Source organism: Halichondria panicea, chromosome 6 (assembly GCF_963675165.1).
Source record: "Halichondria panicea chromosome 6, odHalPani1.1, whole genome shotgun sequence".
Taxonomy (NCBI): domain Eukaryota; kingdom Metazoa; phylum Porifera; class Demospongiae; order Suberitida; family Halichondriidae; genus Halichondria; species Halichondria panicea.
Genome location: NC_087382.1, coordinates 7,413,849 through 7,433,750, shown reverse-complemented (window position 1 = coordinate 7,433,750; position 19,902 = coordinate 7,413,849). Strand labels below are relative to the sequence as shown.

General features: G+C 41.4%; 1 protein-coding gene across 1 annotated transcript in view; it reads left to right on the top strand.

Moving 5' to 3' along the window:
* LOC135337542 (uncharacterized) overlaps positions 1 to 19,902 on the top strand; it is a 127,513-nt gene that overhangs the window by 58,695 nt on the left and 48,916 nt on the right. Inside the window, exon 3 of the mRNA XM_064533474.1 lies at positions 1 to 19,902. This exon is cut by the window's left edge and continues 56,072 nt beyond it; it is cut by the window's right edge and continues 48,916 nt beyond it. Within this exon, the coding sequence (XP_064389544.1) occupies positions 1 to 19,902 (19,902 nt within the window).

The window sequence follows — 19,902 nt, the reverse complement described above, 5'->3', positions numbered from 1 at the left end:
AGTGAAATTGTCATTCAAGATGGACTATCTGTATTCTCAAATGAACTCAGACTGAGTTCAGCAGAATTCACTCTGGAAGGAAACAGTGTCCTGCTGGTCATTCTCAACAGCAGTGACTTCGACTTTTTGCGTGCACAACCCGAGTTGTGTACATCACCTGCTATGTGTTTCATCAGATATACCAATGATACCGTCCAAGATACTAGTGGAAATTCTCTGATTCCAAGACAAGATGGCATTGCTCTTCCAGTAGCAGAAATAATCCCTGACAAGAATCTACCTGTTTTGGTAGAGTTTGTAGAGCTCAATCTCAACAGTATGGAAATCAGACTTCGCTTCAGTGAGCCAGTGAACATTACCAATTTTGATGTATCTGGATTCCGCCTCCAATCTTTGTTTGCTGATCCTTTCTCAAACTATACTCCCAATGCAACAATCTCACTTTCTACAAGTGGAAGAGAAATTAGTTTCATCCTCAGTGATAATGATGTGAACATCATAAAGGGTCAACAATATCTCTGTTCTTTCCGAAGTAATTGCTATGCTTGGGTAATGCCTTCCTTCATAACTGATCTAGCCGGCAACCCACTATCCAATGCCAGTAATTTAGAACAAGGAAGAATAGTTACTGACCTCATTGAAGACAATATTCCAGCCCAAGTGAATGTTTTCACTCTTGATCTGAACAGCAATCAACTACTTCTCACTTTTGATGAACCTGTGGAAGTATCTACACTGCAAGTTACTGCCATTACCATTCAAGCTAGTAAGAATGAAACCAACACTTCTCTACTGTATCAACTTCAAGGAGGATCGTCCTCTTCCCAAAATGGAAGAGTTATCACAATTGCTCTGACTACAGAAGATGCCAATGCTCTAAAGGCAGCACCTTTCGCTGACATGGATACAACAACTTTCTTGTCTGTAACTTCTTCCTTGATTCAAGATTTGGCACACCCACCAAATCCCACGTCTCCAATTTCTACTTCCAATGCTCTTCTTTCTGTGTATGTACCTGATGAACAAGGTCCGCAAATTACATCTGCGTTGTTGGACCTTCAGCGTGATGTGCTCTTTATCTTCTTTGATGAGCCTGTCCTTTCCACTACATTCAACACCTCACAAGTATCGATCAGCTCTTCTTCAAATTCATCAGCAGTGGTTACACTGTCTGGTGGAATGCTAATTTCTCTCACAGAGATAACAACACAGATATTATTTCAGCTATCATCTGAGGATGCACTGTTGCTCAAAATGTTCACCTTCTTGGACCATGAAAGAGTTGAAGCTAACCTGTCGATCAATGCTGGTGCTCTAATGGATGTGGCTATGAACAGTAATTCTGATCAGTTGGATATTGTGTTATCTGTGCAAATTGACGAATCGCAAGCTATAGCTACAGCATTCACATTGGACATGAATATTGGTCTCCTGAATATAACCTTTGACGACTTAATAGATGTCAGTTCTATCTATCCTAGGGCAATCTCTATTCAGAGTGGCAGTGAATCTGCTCCTGGTTTGTCGTACACACTAACTGACTCATTCACAACTGGCGGAGATTCTCAGACAGTGACCATACTGCTTTCGTCTCAGGACAGAGTTGGAGTCAGTGAAATCAGTGGATTGGCTACTGAAACTAACAACACTTTCCTCATAATGAGCGCTGATGCTTTCAATGATTATGCTGGCCGTGATGTAATTGCTATCACTAACGGAAATGCTCTTCCCGTAAATGTGTACATTCCTGATAATCAAGGAATTATTCTTGTAAGCTCCAGTCTTGATCTCACTGCAGAAACACTTTCGCTCACGTTTGATGATGTACTCAATTCAAGTACTCTCCTCATTGACAACATAGCTCTTCAGAGCTCTCTAACATCTCTAGTTTCTGATCGCATAACTTTATCGGGTGGACAGGTGACAAGATCTCAGGATGCTAAAGCAATCACAATTCAATTGCTACAATCTGATGTAAATGAAATCAAGGCACAGCCAGATCTAGCAACTAATATCAACAACACCTACATATATATTGCTCGCGATGCCATTCTGGATTTGGCGAACAATGGTCTTGAATCAGCAATTGAAATGGTTGATGTATTCATTCCAGATTTAATTGCGCCTGAGCTGAATTCTTTCAGCTTTGATCTGAACATAGGGCTCCTCATTCTCAACTTTTCAGAAGCAATGAATACCACAAGTATAAATCCCAGTGGTATAACTCTACAGAATTCGCATATTTCTGATGCAGTCAACGTAACTCTAACAGGTGGTACTGTGACGCAACTATCTTTCACCTCCTTTGAGCTTAGACTATCCAGTGCCGACTTCGATGCTATTCAACTTCTTGGTGATCTGGGAACTTCAAATGAAAATACATTTTTAGCTGCTATGGATACAACTGCAAGAGACCTGGTTAACAACCAGCTCATACCTATCAATGCCTCCTTTGCCTTGCCTGCAAGTAGAGTAGCTGGTGATGAAACTTTACCCACACTTCTGTCCTTTGGCTTAGATCTCAATGCAGGACTGCTATTCCTTAATTTCTCAGAGGTTGTCAATGGAGCAAGCATCAATATCAGCAGGTTTGAGCTGATCGACAGTGATCGAATCCCCAGAGTACGCTATACATTCGTTTCTCTATTGAATCTGCCGGCAAGTAACAATACCATAGCTGTGCAGATTGATGCTGCAGACTTGGACAATATAAAGGAGCTGCCTGGCCTGGCTGAGAATGATTTCACTACTTTCCTTGTAGTGTATGATTCTGCCATTGATGATACCTCTGAAAATTCTCTTGTCCCTATACCTGAATCTGCAGCACGACCTACTTCAGTTTTCATTACAGACAGTACACCACCAGAACTGGTCAATTTTACTTTGGATCTGAATTCTTCTTCACTAATTCTCACTTTCAGTGAAATTGTTCGAGCTCAAACCCTGATGCCTAATCAAATCACTCTACTTGGAAGTTCTGTAGCTAGAACTCTTAACTACACCCTCCAGAATACTCCTGTGCCCACCATGGATGCACGTGAGATCATTTTACCTTTGTCTCTGGAAGATGGTGACCAGATTAAGCTCAATCAAGCACTCGGAACATCTCCATCAGACACATTCATTTTGCTCCCTCATATGTTTGTGCTCGACTTCACCAATATCATGTTTGAGCAGCTCACTGATCCAATACCTGCATCATCTGTTACTGCGGATAGAAACGCACCTTCTCTATTGAGCTTTGATCTTGATCTCAATAACGGTACGCTCGTGATCCAATTCTCAGAACCAGTAATAATTTCTACAATAGACGTAGAGGGTTTCACACTTTCATCGAATGTAACTGCTGGACCAACTGTAGATATCACTCCTGCTTCTACAGTCAGTACATTGGCCGATTCATCACTTGTTACAATCACCCTCGATCAAACAGACCTGAATAACTTGAAATTCTATTCAGACTTAGCCACTCAACAAGACAACACTTACTTGCTAGTACAACCTGATTCTGTTCAAGACCTGGCTGGAAATGCATTGGAGTCCACTATCACCGAAGTGAATATGATTATTGCTGACACAACTGGTCCTGTACTTACTGCATTCAGTTTAAATCTGAACAATGGAGTTTTGACATTGTCATTTGATGAGGTTATAGACGTCTTCTCTGTGAATTCAAGATCATTTGTCCTCGTCAACGAGCCAAGTGGTGTCCAATCAGTTACCATCGACAGCATGATCATCTCATCAGACAACTTCACAACTCTGACAATCACACTATCGAATTCGGATCTTAATGAAGTCAAAGCGTTCAGAAATCTTGGTACAAGTGAAGCCAATACTTACATATCAATCGATTCAGATGGCATCAGAGATATCAGTGGAGTATCAATCATTCCTATCTTACTTTCAATGCCATTCATGGCCACTCAAGTGCTAAATGATACATCACAGCCAATGCTTCTACAGTTCATCATCAATGTCGACACTGGTAACCTCACACTGATATTTAGTGAGACTGTGAATGTAAGAGACACACTGAATGTGTCTGCCCTTGTCATACAAGATGCTTCGATGAATCCTTTAAGAAGTGTTTCACTTTCAGGATCAAGCAACGGTGTTGACTCAAATGTTGTAGAAGTCTCCATCGATCAACAAAGTGTTAACAAACTATTCTCTAACACTCTCTGTCTAAATAAAACTGACTGTTACTTGTCTTTCACAGAAGACTTTGTTCAAGACATGAGCCGTAACAACATTGTTTCCAACACTGCACTTCAAGTAAACATTCTGGTAATAGATCCCAATCCTCCTCAGCTTGTCGACTTCCAGGAGTTAGATCTCAATTCTGGAACCTTGATTTTGCGATTTTCAAAGACTGTTCGGCCAGACTCCCTAATAGCAGAGAATATTACTCTCTCACAAGCCAGTGATTTGTCGTCTGGAGAAGTTTATACTCTTACAGGTAGAGAATCGGTAACTTCACTAGGACCTGTGGTGACAATCCAACTAACCAATGTTGACTTGAATGCCATTAAAACCACAAGGTCGCTTTGTGTTGTTGAACTGGCATGCTATATCAGATATCCAGCCGGAATAATTGTAGACTTTGCCAACAATCCAGTCACAGCCGAGTTGACAACTACGTCCTTAAATGCAGTAGTTAGTACTTTAACTGGAGATGCTACTGGTCCTACTGTCATTGGTTTTGATCTCGACTTGAACTCAAACGTCCTTGTAGTTGAATTTGATGAGCCGATTCAAGATTTTAGCACCTCTGCTATAACTATACGTGATTCTTTCAACTCCACACTCAATCATACCTTGTCGTTTTTCGAAGCTACTACTGAAGATACGCTTGTCGTTCTCCAGTTACAACGAGATGATGCGAATGCATTGAAATCAACAGAAGGTCTAGCCACAAGCAATCTGACAGCATACATCACTTACACGGCAAATATTGCAACAGACCTTGGTAAAAGTCACTCACGTGACAACCCCGCTATACCGGTATTTGATGGTGTGGATCCAATAGTAGTGAGATCATTTATTCCAGATACTACAGAACCAGTATTCAATGAATTCACATCGCTTGACTTAAATTCTGGAGTTATGACAATCACTTTTGACGAGCCAGTCAATACAGGAACAATATTCTTTGGAAGCTTCACTCTTGTAGAGTCAACGTCAGCAGAAAGTATCACACTATCCTCTGGTGATGCTAGATATGCTAGCTCTGATCAGACAGTAGTCGAAATTACCATCTCTTTGGAAGATCTTGAACAAGTTAAGAGAGTAACAACTTTGGGCACAGACTTTAGCTTGACAGTAGACACAGGTGCAATTGAAGATACTTCTGGAAATATTTATCTGATGTCAACAACCATAACAGTATCCCTGTTCCTACGAGACAGTACTAGTCCTAATCTGTTGATGTTCAACTTTGATCTAGACACTGGCCTCTTGACTTTGGTTTTTGATGACATTGTCGATGGCTCCACCTTGAATCATCCATCTCTGACCTTTCAAAGCTCTGAACTAATGCCAGTAGCAACTCATCCACTTACATCTGGACCCATTCTCACAACTATCAGTAACATCATCGAGTATAATATTGCTAGAGGTGATCTTGATGACATTAGGGGAATAGCAGATCTCGCAACGAACAGAAACAGCACTTTCCTCAGAATAATATCAACAGCAATTCAAGATCTCGCTCGTCTCAACGTAAACAGTATTACGCTCCAAGTTATGAACTTTACTGGAGATGACAGCAATCCAGTGTTAGTCGCATTTAATTTAGACCTTGGCACAAATACTATAGTTCTCGAATTCAGTGAGGCAGTGAACGTATCAACATTGGATGTGACACAAGTAACACTGCAGAATGGTCCTACAACAAATGCATCAACCGTCTCCCTGACCCTGGCTGGTGGTGTTATAACACCAAATACTACCTCCGCTATTGTCTACGTAACTCTACTGCAAGCTGACTCTGATGCTATCAAGAGAAATCCTTCTTTTGGTGATGTTGATACAACATTCTTGTCTATTACCTCCGGTGCTGTTTTAGACTCCTTCGGCAATGGGCTCATTGCAATTGATGCAGACCAACCTCTTAATTCGTCTGCGACAGTGATTGATTCAACACCTCCCCTTATTAGTTTCTTTAGCCTGGATCTCAACAGTGGAATTCTTGAAGTTATGTTCAATGAAGTTATCGATAGTACCATGGTGGTGATTTCCGGCTTTACTCTTCAAGATGGGGCAACTGCAACACAATCATATAGCCTAACTAACTCTATTCTTGAGTCCAATGTCAATGCAACGTTCAATTTGACGTCAAGCATCCGAATTGAGCTTACTGATAATGACCTAAATCAAATCAAGAGTCGTGAGAGTCTTGTGCAAAGTCCATTCCTAAGCATTCAAATGGGAGCAGTGATAGATGCAAATAACATTCGTATCGAAGCAACAACATCAGAACAAGCTATTCGTGTAATTTCTGATAATGCTAGACCAAGTCTACAGAATGTCGATGTTGACTTAAATTTAGGAACAATCGCTCTTACTTTTGATGAGGCACTGAATACTTCCTCAGTTGCTGTTAGTGATATCCTAATCCAAAGCTCTGTGTCTGTCGAAGCAGCTGGTTCAACTAATTATCAACTAACTGACAGTATTGCTAGTGAGGAAATCAACAATGTGTTTACAATAGTTCTCTCCAGTTCGGACCTTGATGCCATCAAAACCAGTGAAGTGTTTGCTGATAGGACATATATTTCATTCCCGCCCACTTTTGCAACTGATCTTTCTGGAAATGCAGTGCTTAGTATTCGCAACACGTCTGCTATTGTTGCTACAAATATCGAACCCGATGTAACACCACCTGAGCTGTTCAGTTTTGATCTCAATCTCAATGAAGGAATGCTCTTCCTCTCATTCACTGAGCCAATTAATGTGTCAGCAATTGATTTCACTGGGATCACCTTCCTGCCCAATCGAAATGACCCTCAGAGAGTGCAACTATCCGGAGGCCAAGCAATTGCTACTAGCAACCGAGAAGTTACTGTGCTTCTAAATGATGCTGATTTAGATAGGATTAAAATCAATGATCTTCTAGGCAGAGCGCCTTCTACAACTAACATTGCACTCTCAGTAGGTACTTTCATTGACTTGGCTGGAGTTATGAGCGAAGTGATTCCCATCAGTGATCCCTTCCCAGCTTCCAATACAGTCTCTGACATCTCCCCTCCTAAACTGGTTGCTTTTGATTTTAAGATGGATGACCGAATGCTTCCACTTTATGTTGTTCTCTACTTTAATGAAGTGGTTGAACCAAGTACACTTAATCTATCACTTCTCACACTTTCTGCGAGTTCGACGGATTCTCTCGTCTCAATTGGCTTGACTGGAAACAGCCTTGTCACATCAGTACCATCCCCAACTTTGAGAATAAACGTTGACGTAATCAACAATATCAGATTACTACCTCCTCTTGGGGAGACCGAGAATTCCACTTACCTCATTGCACAGCAGAACCTTGTTCAAGATGTTAGGGGTAACCTGTTCGACACAAGTGGTTTAGTACTGAATGTATCCGATTTCACCGCTGATTTTACTCGACCAAGTTTAGACAGATTCACATTTGACTTGAATAAAGGTTTTATCTACCTCACTTTCTCTGAGCCAATTATACTCTCTAGTTACAATACATCTGCATTGCTTCTTCTTGGAAGCCAAGAAATCTCTGGACCAGCTATCACACTTTTTAATGCTAACGTTTCCAACCCATTTCCAGATGTTATTCTCTTGAGGTTAGCAGAAGACGAACAAAATGCTATAAAAGCACTTCCAGCAATTGGCTCTACAATCAGCACCACTTATATCAGTGTGTCTGAAGGTATTGTAATTGATCCTGCTGAGAATAGAGCTACAGACATAATTATCCCCAATGCTCTCTCAGCTTCTTCATACATACCTGATACTGACCCACCTGAACTTCTAAATTTCACGTTATCATTGAACTCAGCTGAAATTTCCCTGACATTCTCAGAGACAGTTAATCCCAGTCTTCTACAACCAACAGCACTGACCATACAAGACATGGCCGCCAGTACTATTGTTCGGTATACACTCATTGGTGGTGGTGGAATTTCTACAGCTAATTCACCTATTGTCAGGATTGAGCTCAGTGAGGATGATGTAAGCAACCTGAGAAGTATCGATGGCCTAGCTTCCAGTGCAGAGAATACCTTCTTGAGAATAACCGTTGATGCCATTGAAGATACGAATGGAAATTCCATTGTGCCCACAGTATTGCCGGCTGGAGCTTTCGACTTAGACATTACAAATCCGAATATTATTGAATTTGCGTTGGATTTGAACAATGATCAGCTAATACTGTCCTTTGATGAGTTTGTTAATTTGTCCAGCTTGGTTGTACAGGAGTTATCATTTCAAGGAAGCTTCTTCTCTTCCATTAGCTACTCCCTCGTGAATTACATCAGTGTATCCATCAACGGGAGAGTTCTGACCATCAATCTACATCCAGATGATATAAACTCCATTAAACTTCTCCCATTGTGTACTTCGGCTACAAACTGCTTCTTGACCTACACCAATGAGACTATTCAGGATTCAGTGGGGCTCCCAGTTACACCAAGGACCAACGGAAATGCTTTACAATTGAATGCTTCAAAGTTCATTGCAGATGTTACATCACCAATGCTTCTATCAGTTGATTCACTCAACTTGGAAACTGGAGAGATTACACTCAGCTTCTCTGAGGCTGTCAATGTATCTAGTGTGAACATAGAGAATGCAAGACTTCAGTCTTTGTTTGAAGATCCCCTTCACTCGTACAATCTAACTGGTGGTAGCACTCAGGTTAGTGCTGACGGTACATCACTTACTATAAGGTTGAATGCACAAGACCTCAACTTTGTGAAACGTGAACCTACACTTTGCACTATCAGATCAACTTGCTATTTTGTAGCATCGAGTAATTTCCTTGTGGACACAAGTGGAAATTCATTTGATCCCGTTCTCGAAGCATTCCCTGGATTTATCGTTGGAGATCTGATTGCTGATGAAAATGGACCAGTGTTGCTTGCATTTGACTTCAACTTTAATGCCAACCTTCTAGTTCTTCACTTCAATGAGCCTGTTGATGTGAGTACCCTGCAATTGACTTCTCTTACACTACACTCTGACAATAACATTTCTGAGTCGGACGTGATGTACAGTCTCACTGGAGGGAACATTGTGAGTAATGACATTGAAGATATTGTGGTTGAATTGCTCGATGGGGATGTAAATGCACTGAAATTGAGCAACAGTACTAACAGCAATACTACCACTTTCATCTCCGCTCCTGCTGGCTATGTCCTGGATACATCTTACACCCAAAGGAGTGCCAGTGAAGTGAATGGACAACCAGTAGCTAATTACACTAGTGATCAAACGCCTCCTGCTCTAGCCTCATTTTCAATCAACCTCCGTGAAGAAGAAATATCTCTTACATTTGATGAGCCAGTCATTGTGCATCTCTTCAACGTTTCTAGCATTCTATTGCACTCTGATTTATCACAGGCTGGAATTGTGAGGAGGTTGGAAGATGGAGTAGTACTTAACACTCAATATTCAGACACTGTGATCACTGTGGCAATTTCAAGGAATGACATCAGTGCAGTTAAACTCAATGACAACTTTGGAACCTCAGTCAATAATACTTACCTAACAATAGAATCAGGAGGATTTACTGATACAGCATTCGTGGAAAGTCTGGAAGTTGTTGATGGACAAGTAACACTTATTGAAGACGTGACTGCGATAACATTCACTATCCTCGAAAAATTCACTCTCGATCTTAACATTGGTCACTTGCTTTTGACCTTCAGTGATGTTGTTAATGTCACTACACAGTATCCTCCAGCATTGCGGCTTCAGAGCAAGCGTACATCCAGAGCAGACCAGGTGTTTGAGCTATCCTCGGGAAGCCTATCATCTAGTTCCGATGGTCACATTGTCGATATTACTTTGTCACCTTTAGATGTGATTACAATCAACACAATAGCCGGACTTGCTGTGGATAATACTACCACCTACTTGATCTTGAGAGCAGACTATATCGATGATTACCGTGGTAACGATATCCTACCAATCACAGATGGTAAAGCTCAACTTGTTTCTGATTTCCTCGGTGACTCCTCATCACCTGTCCTGCTTGATGCCATCTTTGATTTGAATGCTGGCTCTCTCAATCTATCTTTTAATGAAGCGGTCGATCGTGCTTCACTTCAACTCACCAGCATTTTCATTACAAATGATGTTAATGCCACTGCAGCCACAGTGTCTATTCAACTATCTGATGCTGACTCACTTCTGTCCTCTCCTGATGGCCGAACTGTTGTAATTGATCTACTCAATACAGATCTAGAATTAATTCGTCTAACAGAAAATATTGGAACCAATACAGACAATACTTTTATATCTACTCTGCCAGGCTTCATTTCAGACTATTTCGGAAATACAGCTGAAGTACGAAGTACATCATTGGCAGTTTCGGAAGTTACTGAGGATTTCAGTGAACCAGGTGTCCTCTCAATAAATTTGGATTTAAATACTGGACTCCTCAACATCACTTTCTCAGAAACTGTGAATACATCAACTTTTGATTTTACTGCCATTTCAATTCTACCTTTGCCTGGATCAACCTCTGGCTATCAACTAACAGACGGGATAGTCTCGAACTCTACCTTTGAAGTCTCCATTCAGCTTCTCCCTGAAGACTTGAATGCAATTAAGGCACGCAATGATTTAGGAAACTTTCCTAATGACACCTATGTCACGTTTGATGCAATTGCTGTCAGAGATCTGAGTGGAAACACTCTCAATCCAATCTTACCAACTGCTCCTTTTATGGTTGGCTCCGTGCTTAGAGATGAAACTAATCCCACTCTACAAGGATTTACACTGGACCTTGATATCGGTGTATTGTCTCTGACATTCTCTGAAGTAGTACAAGCTTCTACTTTAGACACAACTCAGATAACACTACAAAGTGCTAGAGATAATAATACAGCCATTGAGAGACGGATGTTATCAAGTATTACACTTCCACAAAACAACTCTGTAGTATCCCTCATACCCCTACCTGCTGGCGATCTCAACTTCATCAAGGGGTCTTCATCTCTTGGAAGGAATGAGTCGACCACATTCCTTTCCCTCAACCAGGACACAGTTGTAGATATAGCTGGCAATCCAATTATTTCAGTACCTTCAGATGACAGCATTCAAGCTGATTTTGTTGTTCCAGATAGAGATCCTCCGATAGTAACCAACTTTTCTTTAGACCTTGGACAAGCTATCCTATCTCTGGTGTTCTCTGAGAATATAGATATTGAAACTCTGAATGTAAGCCGTATCGTCATACAAGACAATCTTCAGTCCCCATTGATCGAATTCTCTCTGACAACAAGTACTGTTGCCACAATGCCGTTAAACATTGTCAACTCGGCTGAAATTCAACTGAGTGCTCAAGATTTGAATGCAATCAAGCTAGCCACTTCATCATCTGCATCAGGAACATTGTTTGTGCTTACTCTTGATGGAGCGTTTGCTGATGTTGCTGGAAATCTTGTGATTACGCCAGCAGACCCGATACCTGCATCTTATATACTACCAGACATAACAGCTCCAGTAATAGTTGGCTTCTCTCTAGACTTAAATATATCGACATTAGCATTGACTTTCAATGAGGCAATCGATGTAACTACCTTTAATGTGACAGGTCTCACCCTTGTTTCTGGCACAGGCGTTATAAATCCTAGTATGACTCTGAAACTAACTGGAGGCTCTATTAGTGCAAATATCTTCAGTGATATAATTACCATTAGTTTGGTTATGGAGGACTCGATTTTCATCAAGGGCACTGCAGGATTAGGTGCAACTACTAACAACACATATCTCACCGTTGCTAATGGCACTGTATTGGATACATCTAGAGTCGCCATTGAGGAGATTACAGTGAATAATGCCATTTCAGTTGACTTTATAATCGAAGATGCCTCAGGACCAATCATTCTTGAATTTTCCTTAGATCTAAACCAAGGAGAGTTGGTCACTACATTTGATGAGCCCATTAATGCAACATCAATCCAAGGAAATCGATGGATATTCATAGACTCAACCAATCCAGCTAATGCAACAACAACAATCAGCCTACAGATGCAAATCACTGGCTTATCAATGCTGAACATTCTCACTGTGACACTGATGCCTCAAGATCTTGATCGACTGAAGTCGTTGTCCCAAGGAAATATCTATTTGTTGCTGGAAGAAGGAGCTGTAGCCGATACATCTGAAAATTTTAATATATTCTTTGAGGCAGTGGCTCCATTCAATATCAGTGAAGACGTCACCCGTCCTGAACTTATCTCAGCTTTTGTTGATCTCTCTAATGGTACTATAGAGTTGTACTTTGACGAAGCACTGGAAGTCACAACAATTGACCTCAACCAGCTAATGCTAATAAACTCCTCTGTATACCCAATTATTAGCTTCTCATTGACAGGCGGAATCGTTACTACTCATCCAACAGTTACATCTGGTATTGCTATTGCACTTTCCACACCTGACTTGAATGAGATCTATAGGCTAGACCTGTGCACAAGCCGTGGTGACTGTTTTATTTCAGTCACTTCTGTTTTTGGAATGGACTTTGCTAACAATTCTGTAGTTGCAAGACCAGCTAATGACTCTGTACAAGTCAGTTCACTCAGCCCTGATGCAATAATCCCAACTTTAGTGGAATTTAATGAGTTTGACCTTGACAGTGGTACTTTGACACTCAGCTTTTCTGAAACTATTCGTGCCAGCAGTCTCAACTTTGCTGGAGCAGTTCTGCAGTCATTTTCAGGCCCACCACTTCAATCCACTCTCAACCTAACTGGTGGACTAACATCTAGTGGAAATGGGCTTACAATTGTTGTTCAGCTTAATTTTGATGATCTAACTAATATCAAACTTGACAGTAGACTCTGTACTACATTTACAAACTGCTTCTTGAGTCTACCCCAGAATTCTCTGTTAGATATGGCTGAGAACCCTGTTAGTGCAGCAATTTTAGGAGTCCTTCCTAGAGGATTCATCGATGACACAACTGGCCCGGGTCTCATAGAATTCAGTATCAATCTAAACTCAGGAGAGCTCTCGCTCCGTTTTGACGATCCTGTTACCCTCAGCTCCTTTATCCCAGAAGTTATCACCTTACAGAACGCTTTTCTATCAACAGTTGAGTATAATCTCACCGGAGGAGTACTCTTAACTACAGGATTCCTTGCCAGTGAAGTGACAATCCAACTAACTGAGCAAGACGTGATCAATATCAAGGCTTTGGATGGGTTGGCTACGGGTCTTGAAAATACCTATATTACCTATTCCTCAATGCTTGTTGCTGACGCAGTACCTGTTACTAACGGTGTTAATGCACAACCAGCTGCAGGATATACAGCTGACATGTCCGAAGTTATACTGCAACGATTCATTCAATTGACGCTCACGGACAGCACAATTCAACTGCAATTTGATGAGCCTGTTGACATATCTCAGATAGCACTTGACCAATTCACAATCCAAAGCATGTCGAATGCAGGAGTACTAGTACCTTTGGGTGGTGGTGTGGCTTCGTTTATATCGTCTGACCGAACTACTATTCTTATCGAGCTCAGCCCTCAGACCATAATTGATTTGAAAGGGAATGCAGATATCGCCAATGACAACAGCGACACATTTATCTCAATTGGTTCAGCAGCTCTAACGGATATTGTTGGGAACGGAGTTGTTGCTATACCATCTAGCATGGGACTCCAAGCCGAGCTTGTGATTCCAGACACCACTCAACCAAGGTTGTCCTCTTTCAATCTGGACATGGACACAGGAATGGTCAATCTCACATTTGATGATGTAATGAGGGTATCTGCATTCGACCCAAGTGGAATTACATTGCAGACTGATGCAGATGGCTCTGATACTTTCAATCAATACACTTTGACAACTGGCATGCATTTGGTAGCCACAGTGGACGATGGCTTTGACATTCAATTCACACTCAGCCTAACAGACCTTGAAAGCTTACAGGCCAATCCCAACATTGCCACTTCAGAAAATGATACATACTTGTCGATTATCAATATAGCGGCTCAAGCAACAAATAACTTCCCTCTTATTGCTATACCATCTTCAGGTGCTCTCTCAGTTGCTAAATTTACGCCTGATGAGTCACGACCATATATTGAGTGTTACACTCTTGACATTGATGCTGGTAAATTGGTTCTTTCTTTCTCGGAAGTTGTGAATATAACTTCATTTGATCCTACTCAGCTGGTCATACAAAACGCAACTAATGGCTCCAGTTCATCATTTATTTCTCTAATGGGAGGTACCCCCTTATCTACCAATTCTGCGTCTCTAATAGAGTATAGACTTCACTATGATGATTTGAATGCTCTGAAATTGATGATGTCTCTAGCTCAAGATGAGAATTCAACGTTCCTTTCTGCCACCAATAATACAGTACTCGATATGGCTGCACTAAACCTTGTGGAGATTCCGTTTGAGGAGGGACTGATAGCTTGTATTCATCTTGAAGATGCTACAGCACCTCGACTCACTAACTTCTCTCTCGATCTAAACTCAGGTCTACTGACTTTCACATTTGATGAGACGGTTCTCGTTGACACCATAGATCTGACAAAGGTCACAATCCAGAGCAGCCAAGTCCTTACAGTAGGAATTACTACCAGTTTAGTACTGACTAACGGGACTCTTGCTTCTGGAAGCATGCATGGATCTATTGTGCAAGTAATCCTAGCACCAAATGATTACAACATTCTGAATACCAATCCAAACATCGCAAGAAATACACAGAACACATTTATCAGTCTAGCTGCTGGTCTTATCCAAGATACCAACTTTGTCCCATCAGGGATTATTTCATCTAGCAATGCACTTCCAGTGGGTGAGTTCTTCTTGGACGGAACAAGGCCCATCCTAACATCTTTTGATCTGGATCTGAATACTGGTGTGCTAATCTTGTACTTCAATGAGCTCATTCCACCATCTTCCTTGAATGTCACTCTCCTAACTCTACAGAGTGAGAACGGTTCTACTCCCGTCTCCTCGTACAGGTTCATGGACAATCTAGCTCCGTCTACAACAGCTGACAATAGCACGTTGACAATACCATTCGACTCTGTGACACTGAACAATATTTTAGCTAACTTTGATTTGGCAACATCTGAGAATACTACTTATCTCGTCATGGAAGTGGGGGCAGTTACTGATGTGTTCTTGAATCCTGTAGTGGCGATAAGTTCTAAAAATGCTCTACAAGTGGCTAAATACAAACCAGATACCACTCAACCTCGCTTTTCCTCAATTGTTCTTAACTTGGATACCAACACTCTGGAGTTATCTGTTACTGAACCAATAGTACCATCATCTTTCAATGCTACCCAAATCAGTATTGTGGATAGTGGTACAGCACCTATTGTCTCATACACTCTCACAGGAGGTAATGTGGAAATTGATGGCTTGAATATTGTAGTGAGACTCAATGATGAGGATGTGTCGTTCCTGAAGAGAAACTCCTCTTTGGCTACATCAGCCACAGACACCTTTGTTGTAGCCAGTCCCCTTGCTTTCACTGATGCTACTGGGAACTTATTTGAAGGAATTCCTCCGAACATGCCAACAACTGTTGACAACATTGTTGAAGATACAACCGCACCAGTTTTAGTTTCATTCAGCTATGAAGCCCCAGGTGACAGAGCTGGAGTAGTTTTGCGTTTGACTTTCTCTGACGTTATTGACGCTTCAAGTCTTAATACATCTCTGATAACTCTACTTGACCAGCTTGGCTCTGCTACAAGTCTTACTCTTACTGGAGGCTTATTTGACTTACGAGATACCACCATTCTAACCATCAATATCAGTGACATCGATTATAACAGGATCCTAGCTTCACCACCAATTGGAACGAGTATTAACACTACATATCTTTCAGTAGCTCAAGGTACTGTTGTAGATCTAGTCAACTTGCCAGTGAATGAGATCTCATTTGTGAATGCACTACAAGCTACAAGCTACACTGTTGATCTTTTGTCTCCTGAAGCTAGTAGCTTTATTTTTAACCTGAATGAAGGAACACTGTCCATTACGTTCTCAGAAATTGTACCAGCAGATACGTACAATGCATCACAAGTGACTCTCTTTGCTTCTAACGGCTCGACTGTACAACATACTCTAAGTGGTGGGGATGCAACCACACTCGGGAATGTGGTAGTAATAACTTTATCTCGGAATGACTTGGATGAAATTAATCGCAATCTTGACCTAGCTGTCGATAGGAATACTACATTCTTGTCCATGACAGCATCAGCGTTTGAAGATACATCTAACAATCCTGTAGTACCAATCCCTGTTTTGCAAGTAGACACGTTCATCCCAGACAGCTCTGGGCCTTCGCTTGTTTCATTTGAATTGTCTTTGAACTCTGAAATGTTAACACTAAGCTTCTCCAAAACCATTGACATACAGAGCCTCAACATATCTGATCTAATTCTTCAGAACAGGATGGCAAATGCTACTCAGTTCTTACAACTCAGTGGTGGAAGTTTCTTAACGATGGATACCTCTATCGTTAGAGTGAATCTCGCAAGTGATGACTATCATGTACTCCAAACTTTCACTGACCTAGGGACAATGATTTCTAACACCTTCATCTCCCATTCCACTGCCTTATTGAACAGTTTTTATGGTTTCCCAGCAATAGCTATACCTCAAAACAATGCAATACAGGCTTCTAATGTTGGAAATGACACCATACAACCTATCCTTGTTGGGTTTGACATCAACATGAATACTACACAGCTGACTTTAAGCTTTGATGAAGTTGTGCTTCCTGACTCATTTACACCCAGTGAGCTCACTTTACAAAATAGACAGTCTAGTGCCGACTCTTTGCAAATATCCACTGACAGCTTTGTTATTAGCAGTATCTCCAATAGTCTAGTCGTCGAAATTGGAGAAAGTGACATCAATAATATCCGAAGAGCTGAAATCTGCTTGGAGAGCACCTCTTGCTATATTTCCTACTCTGACCTGTTAATAACAGATACATTTGGGAATCGATTGCTACCTCGAATAGTGAATATGGGCCTGCTTGTGACTGGCTACATACCTGATACAATGTCACCAACTCTTGTCAGATTTGCATCTTTTGACCTCAATCTTGCACGGTTCACCCTAGAATTCTCAGAAGTTGTTAATACAACAAGCTTGGACTTTTCTGGACTCACAATTCAGTCATTTAATGTTGACCCTCCTGACGTACTCCAGCTATCCAGTGGAACAGTATCTTCAAATGATATCACTATAACTGTATCTCTCTCCATTGAGAATGCTATTGGTCTGAAACGCAACCCCTTCCTTTGTGGAAGACAAGGCACATGTTACATCATGCTAAGCTCCATTGCAATTGCAGACATGTCTGGTAATGCAGTTGTACCCATTGCTGATGGAGAAGCCTTGCTTGTTGAAGAATATTTTGGAGATAATATACAACCACTTCTCTCCTCTTTTGATTTGAGTATTGACAATGGAACTCTCGATCTCACCTTCAACGAGATTATGGATGCACGCAGTTTTGAGCCCCGTGGCTTGATCATCCAGTCTGGTCCAGCTGCCACATCCAGTTCATATCGACTCTCTGGTGGAGAAATCCTATCTCCTATGTTCAGTAATACAGTCAATATTCGGCTATCAGAATTCGATCTTAACGGCATCAAGGCTTCTTCATTTGCTAAGGACAGAGGAAATACATACCTGACAGTGGAGGAATCTACTATCACTGACCTATCTCCAGATGAAAATCCAGCACAGATGGTCACTCTGCAAGTTTCTAGCTATGACGGTGATTCAGTACAACCACAGTTAATTGGCTACCATCTTGATCTAGACAGTAATAATCTTGAACTGACATTCGATGAGCCTATGCGTGCAGATGATATCCAATTCACTCAAATCTCGTTTACCTCAGACACCATTGGTAGTAACCAATACTTCCTTACTGGAGGAAACATTCAACTACGTAACCAACAGACAATTGTGAGCATTGCACTGAATTCTGCAGACATCGTTGCTCTAAAATATGGAACGACAGTAGCCAACTCAGTCACTGATACATTCCTATCAATTGCTTCAAACACATTCTCAGACAACTCCGGACTATTTCTTCAAGCAATTTCTGAGCAACAAGCACTTCCCCCTTTCAACCTGTTTACACCTGACCTGACTAGTGGCATAGAACTTGAAGCCTTTACTCTAGATATCTTCAATGGATTGCTCACTCTCACGTTTAGCGATGTTGCTAATGCCAGTACTTACTCTGAGGATGCATTCCAATTCCATGGCCAAGCCGACGGATCTGGCAGTGGTACAATTTTGGGTAGCAGAGTGATTAGTCCAAATGGGGTGGAAATTATTATAGATCTTGGATCGACCACCCTTCGTGGACTTACAGCAGAAATAACCATAGCAACAACAAGAGATAATACATTCCTTTCTGTGACCAACCAGGGAATTCAAAGTTTTAATGGTGAGCCAATTGTGCAGATATCTCGAAGTGCACCTCTCATGGCCTCCAACTTTATCGGCGGTGGCAATGGCACACAACTCTCATCATTCACTCTTGACATGAACACTGGTGTCCTTGATATGAGATTCAATGGATTTGTTGATCACACATCTTACATGGCTAACCTTATTCGACTACAAGATGCTTCTGGGACAGTGGCTGTTACATTAACTGGAGGAACAACTGCTCAAGCAGCAGGTGGACTGGAAGTTCAAGTCACCCTAAGCCAGGACGATATCAACGAAATAAATTCAGAAGTAGGAGTAGCTACATCTCTTCGAACCACTTACATCTTTATTACCCCTCGTGGATTTGTGGACAATGTTGGTAGCAACGTATCTACACCAGAAGCTGTTCAAGCTCAGGAATTCACTGCTGATGTAACAGCACCGACCCTCACAAGCTTTGATCTCGACTTGAATGTTGGTCAATTACAGCTTTCATTCTCAGAGGTGATATTGAAGAACTCTGTTTTGTCATCAGCGCTGATTCTTCACAGTGATACCGATGTTATGACATCTCAATCTAGAGTTCTCACTGGTGGTTCTGTTGTATCTGGAAATAATGACACCATTTTGTTCCAGCTGAATAACGATGATTTGAATGCACTTAAAGCTACCGATGGATTTGCTCTTTCGGCTGCAAATACTTATCTCTCATCTACCGGCCCGTATGCAACAGATGCATTTGGCAATCCCGCAGACGCAATAACATCACGAATGGCTAGCAGAGTTTCAGCAGATGGTATTCCACCCACACTTGATTCCTTCACACTTGATCTAGACGCAAACACCTTGATTTTGTCTTTCAGTGAAGTTGTAGAGTTTTCTCCTTTCACTGTGAATGAATTCGTTATTCGAAACCATCCTTCATTGCCTGAGTTTATGAGAACTCTCTCATTTTCTGTGGTTGCATCTAGTGCAGTTTCTGATGTAATTGTAATCGACATTCTCTCTGGTGATCTCTATGCCCTGCAACAAAATCTCGAACTAGCTACAGATGTGAACAATACATTCATATATGTCGGTAGTAATGCTGTCCAGGATACCTCTCCCAGCCCTAACTTCCTAGTTCTGATCCCAGTTACAATGGCTCTCCAAGCTAGCATTGTAGTACCGGACAGAACAAGCCCACTATTAACTTCGTTTGAACTATCACTCACCAATGGGTCAATCGTGCTGACTTTTAATGAAGTTGTGAACGTG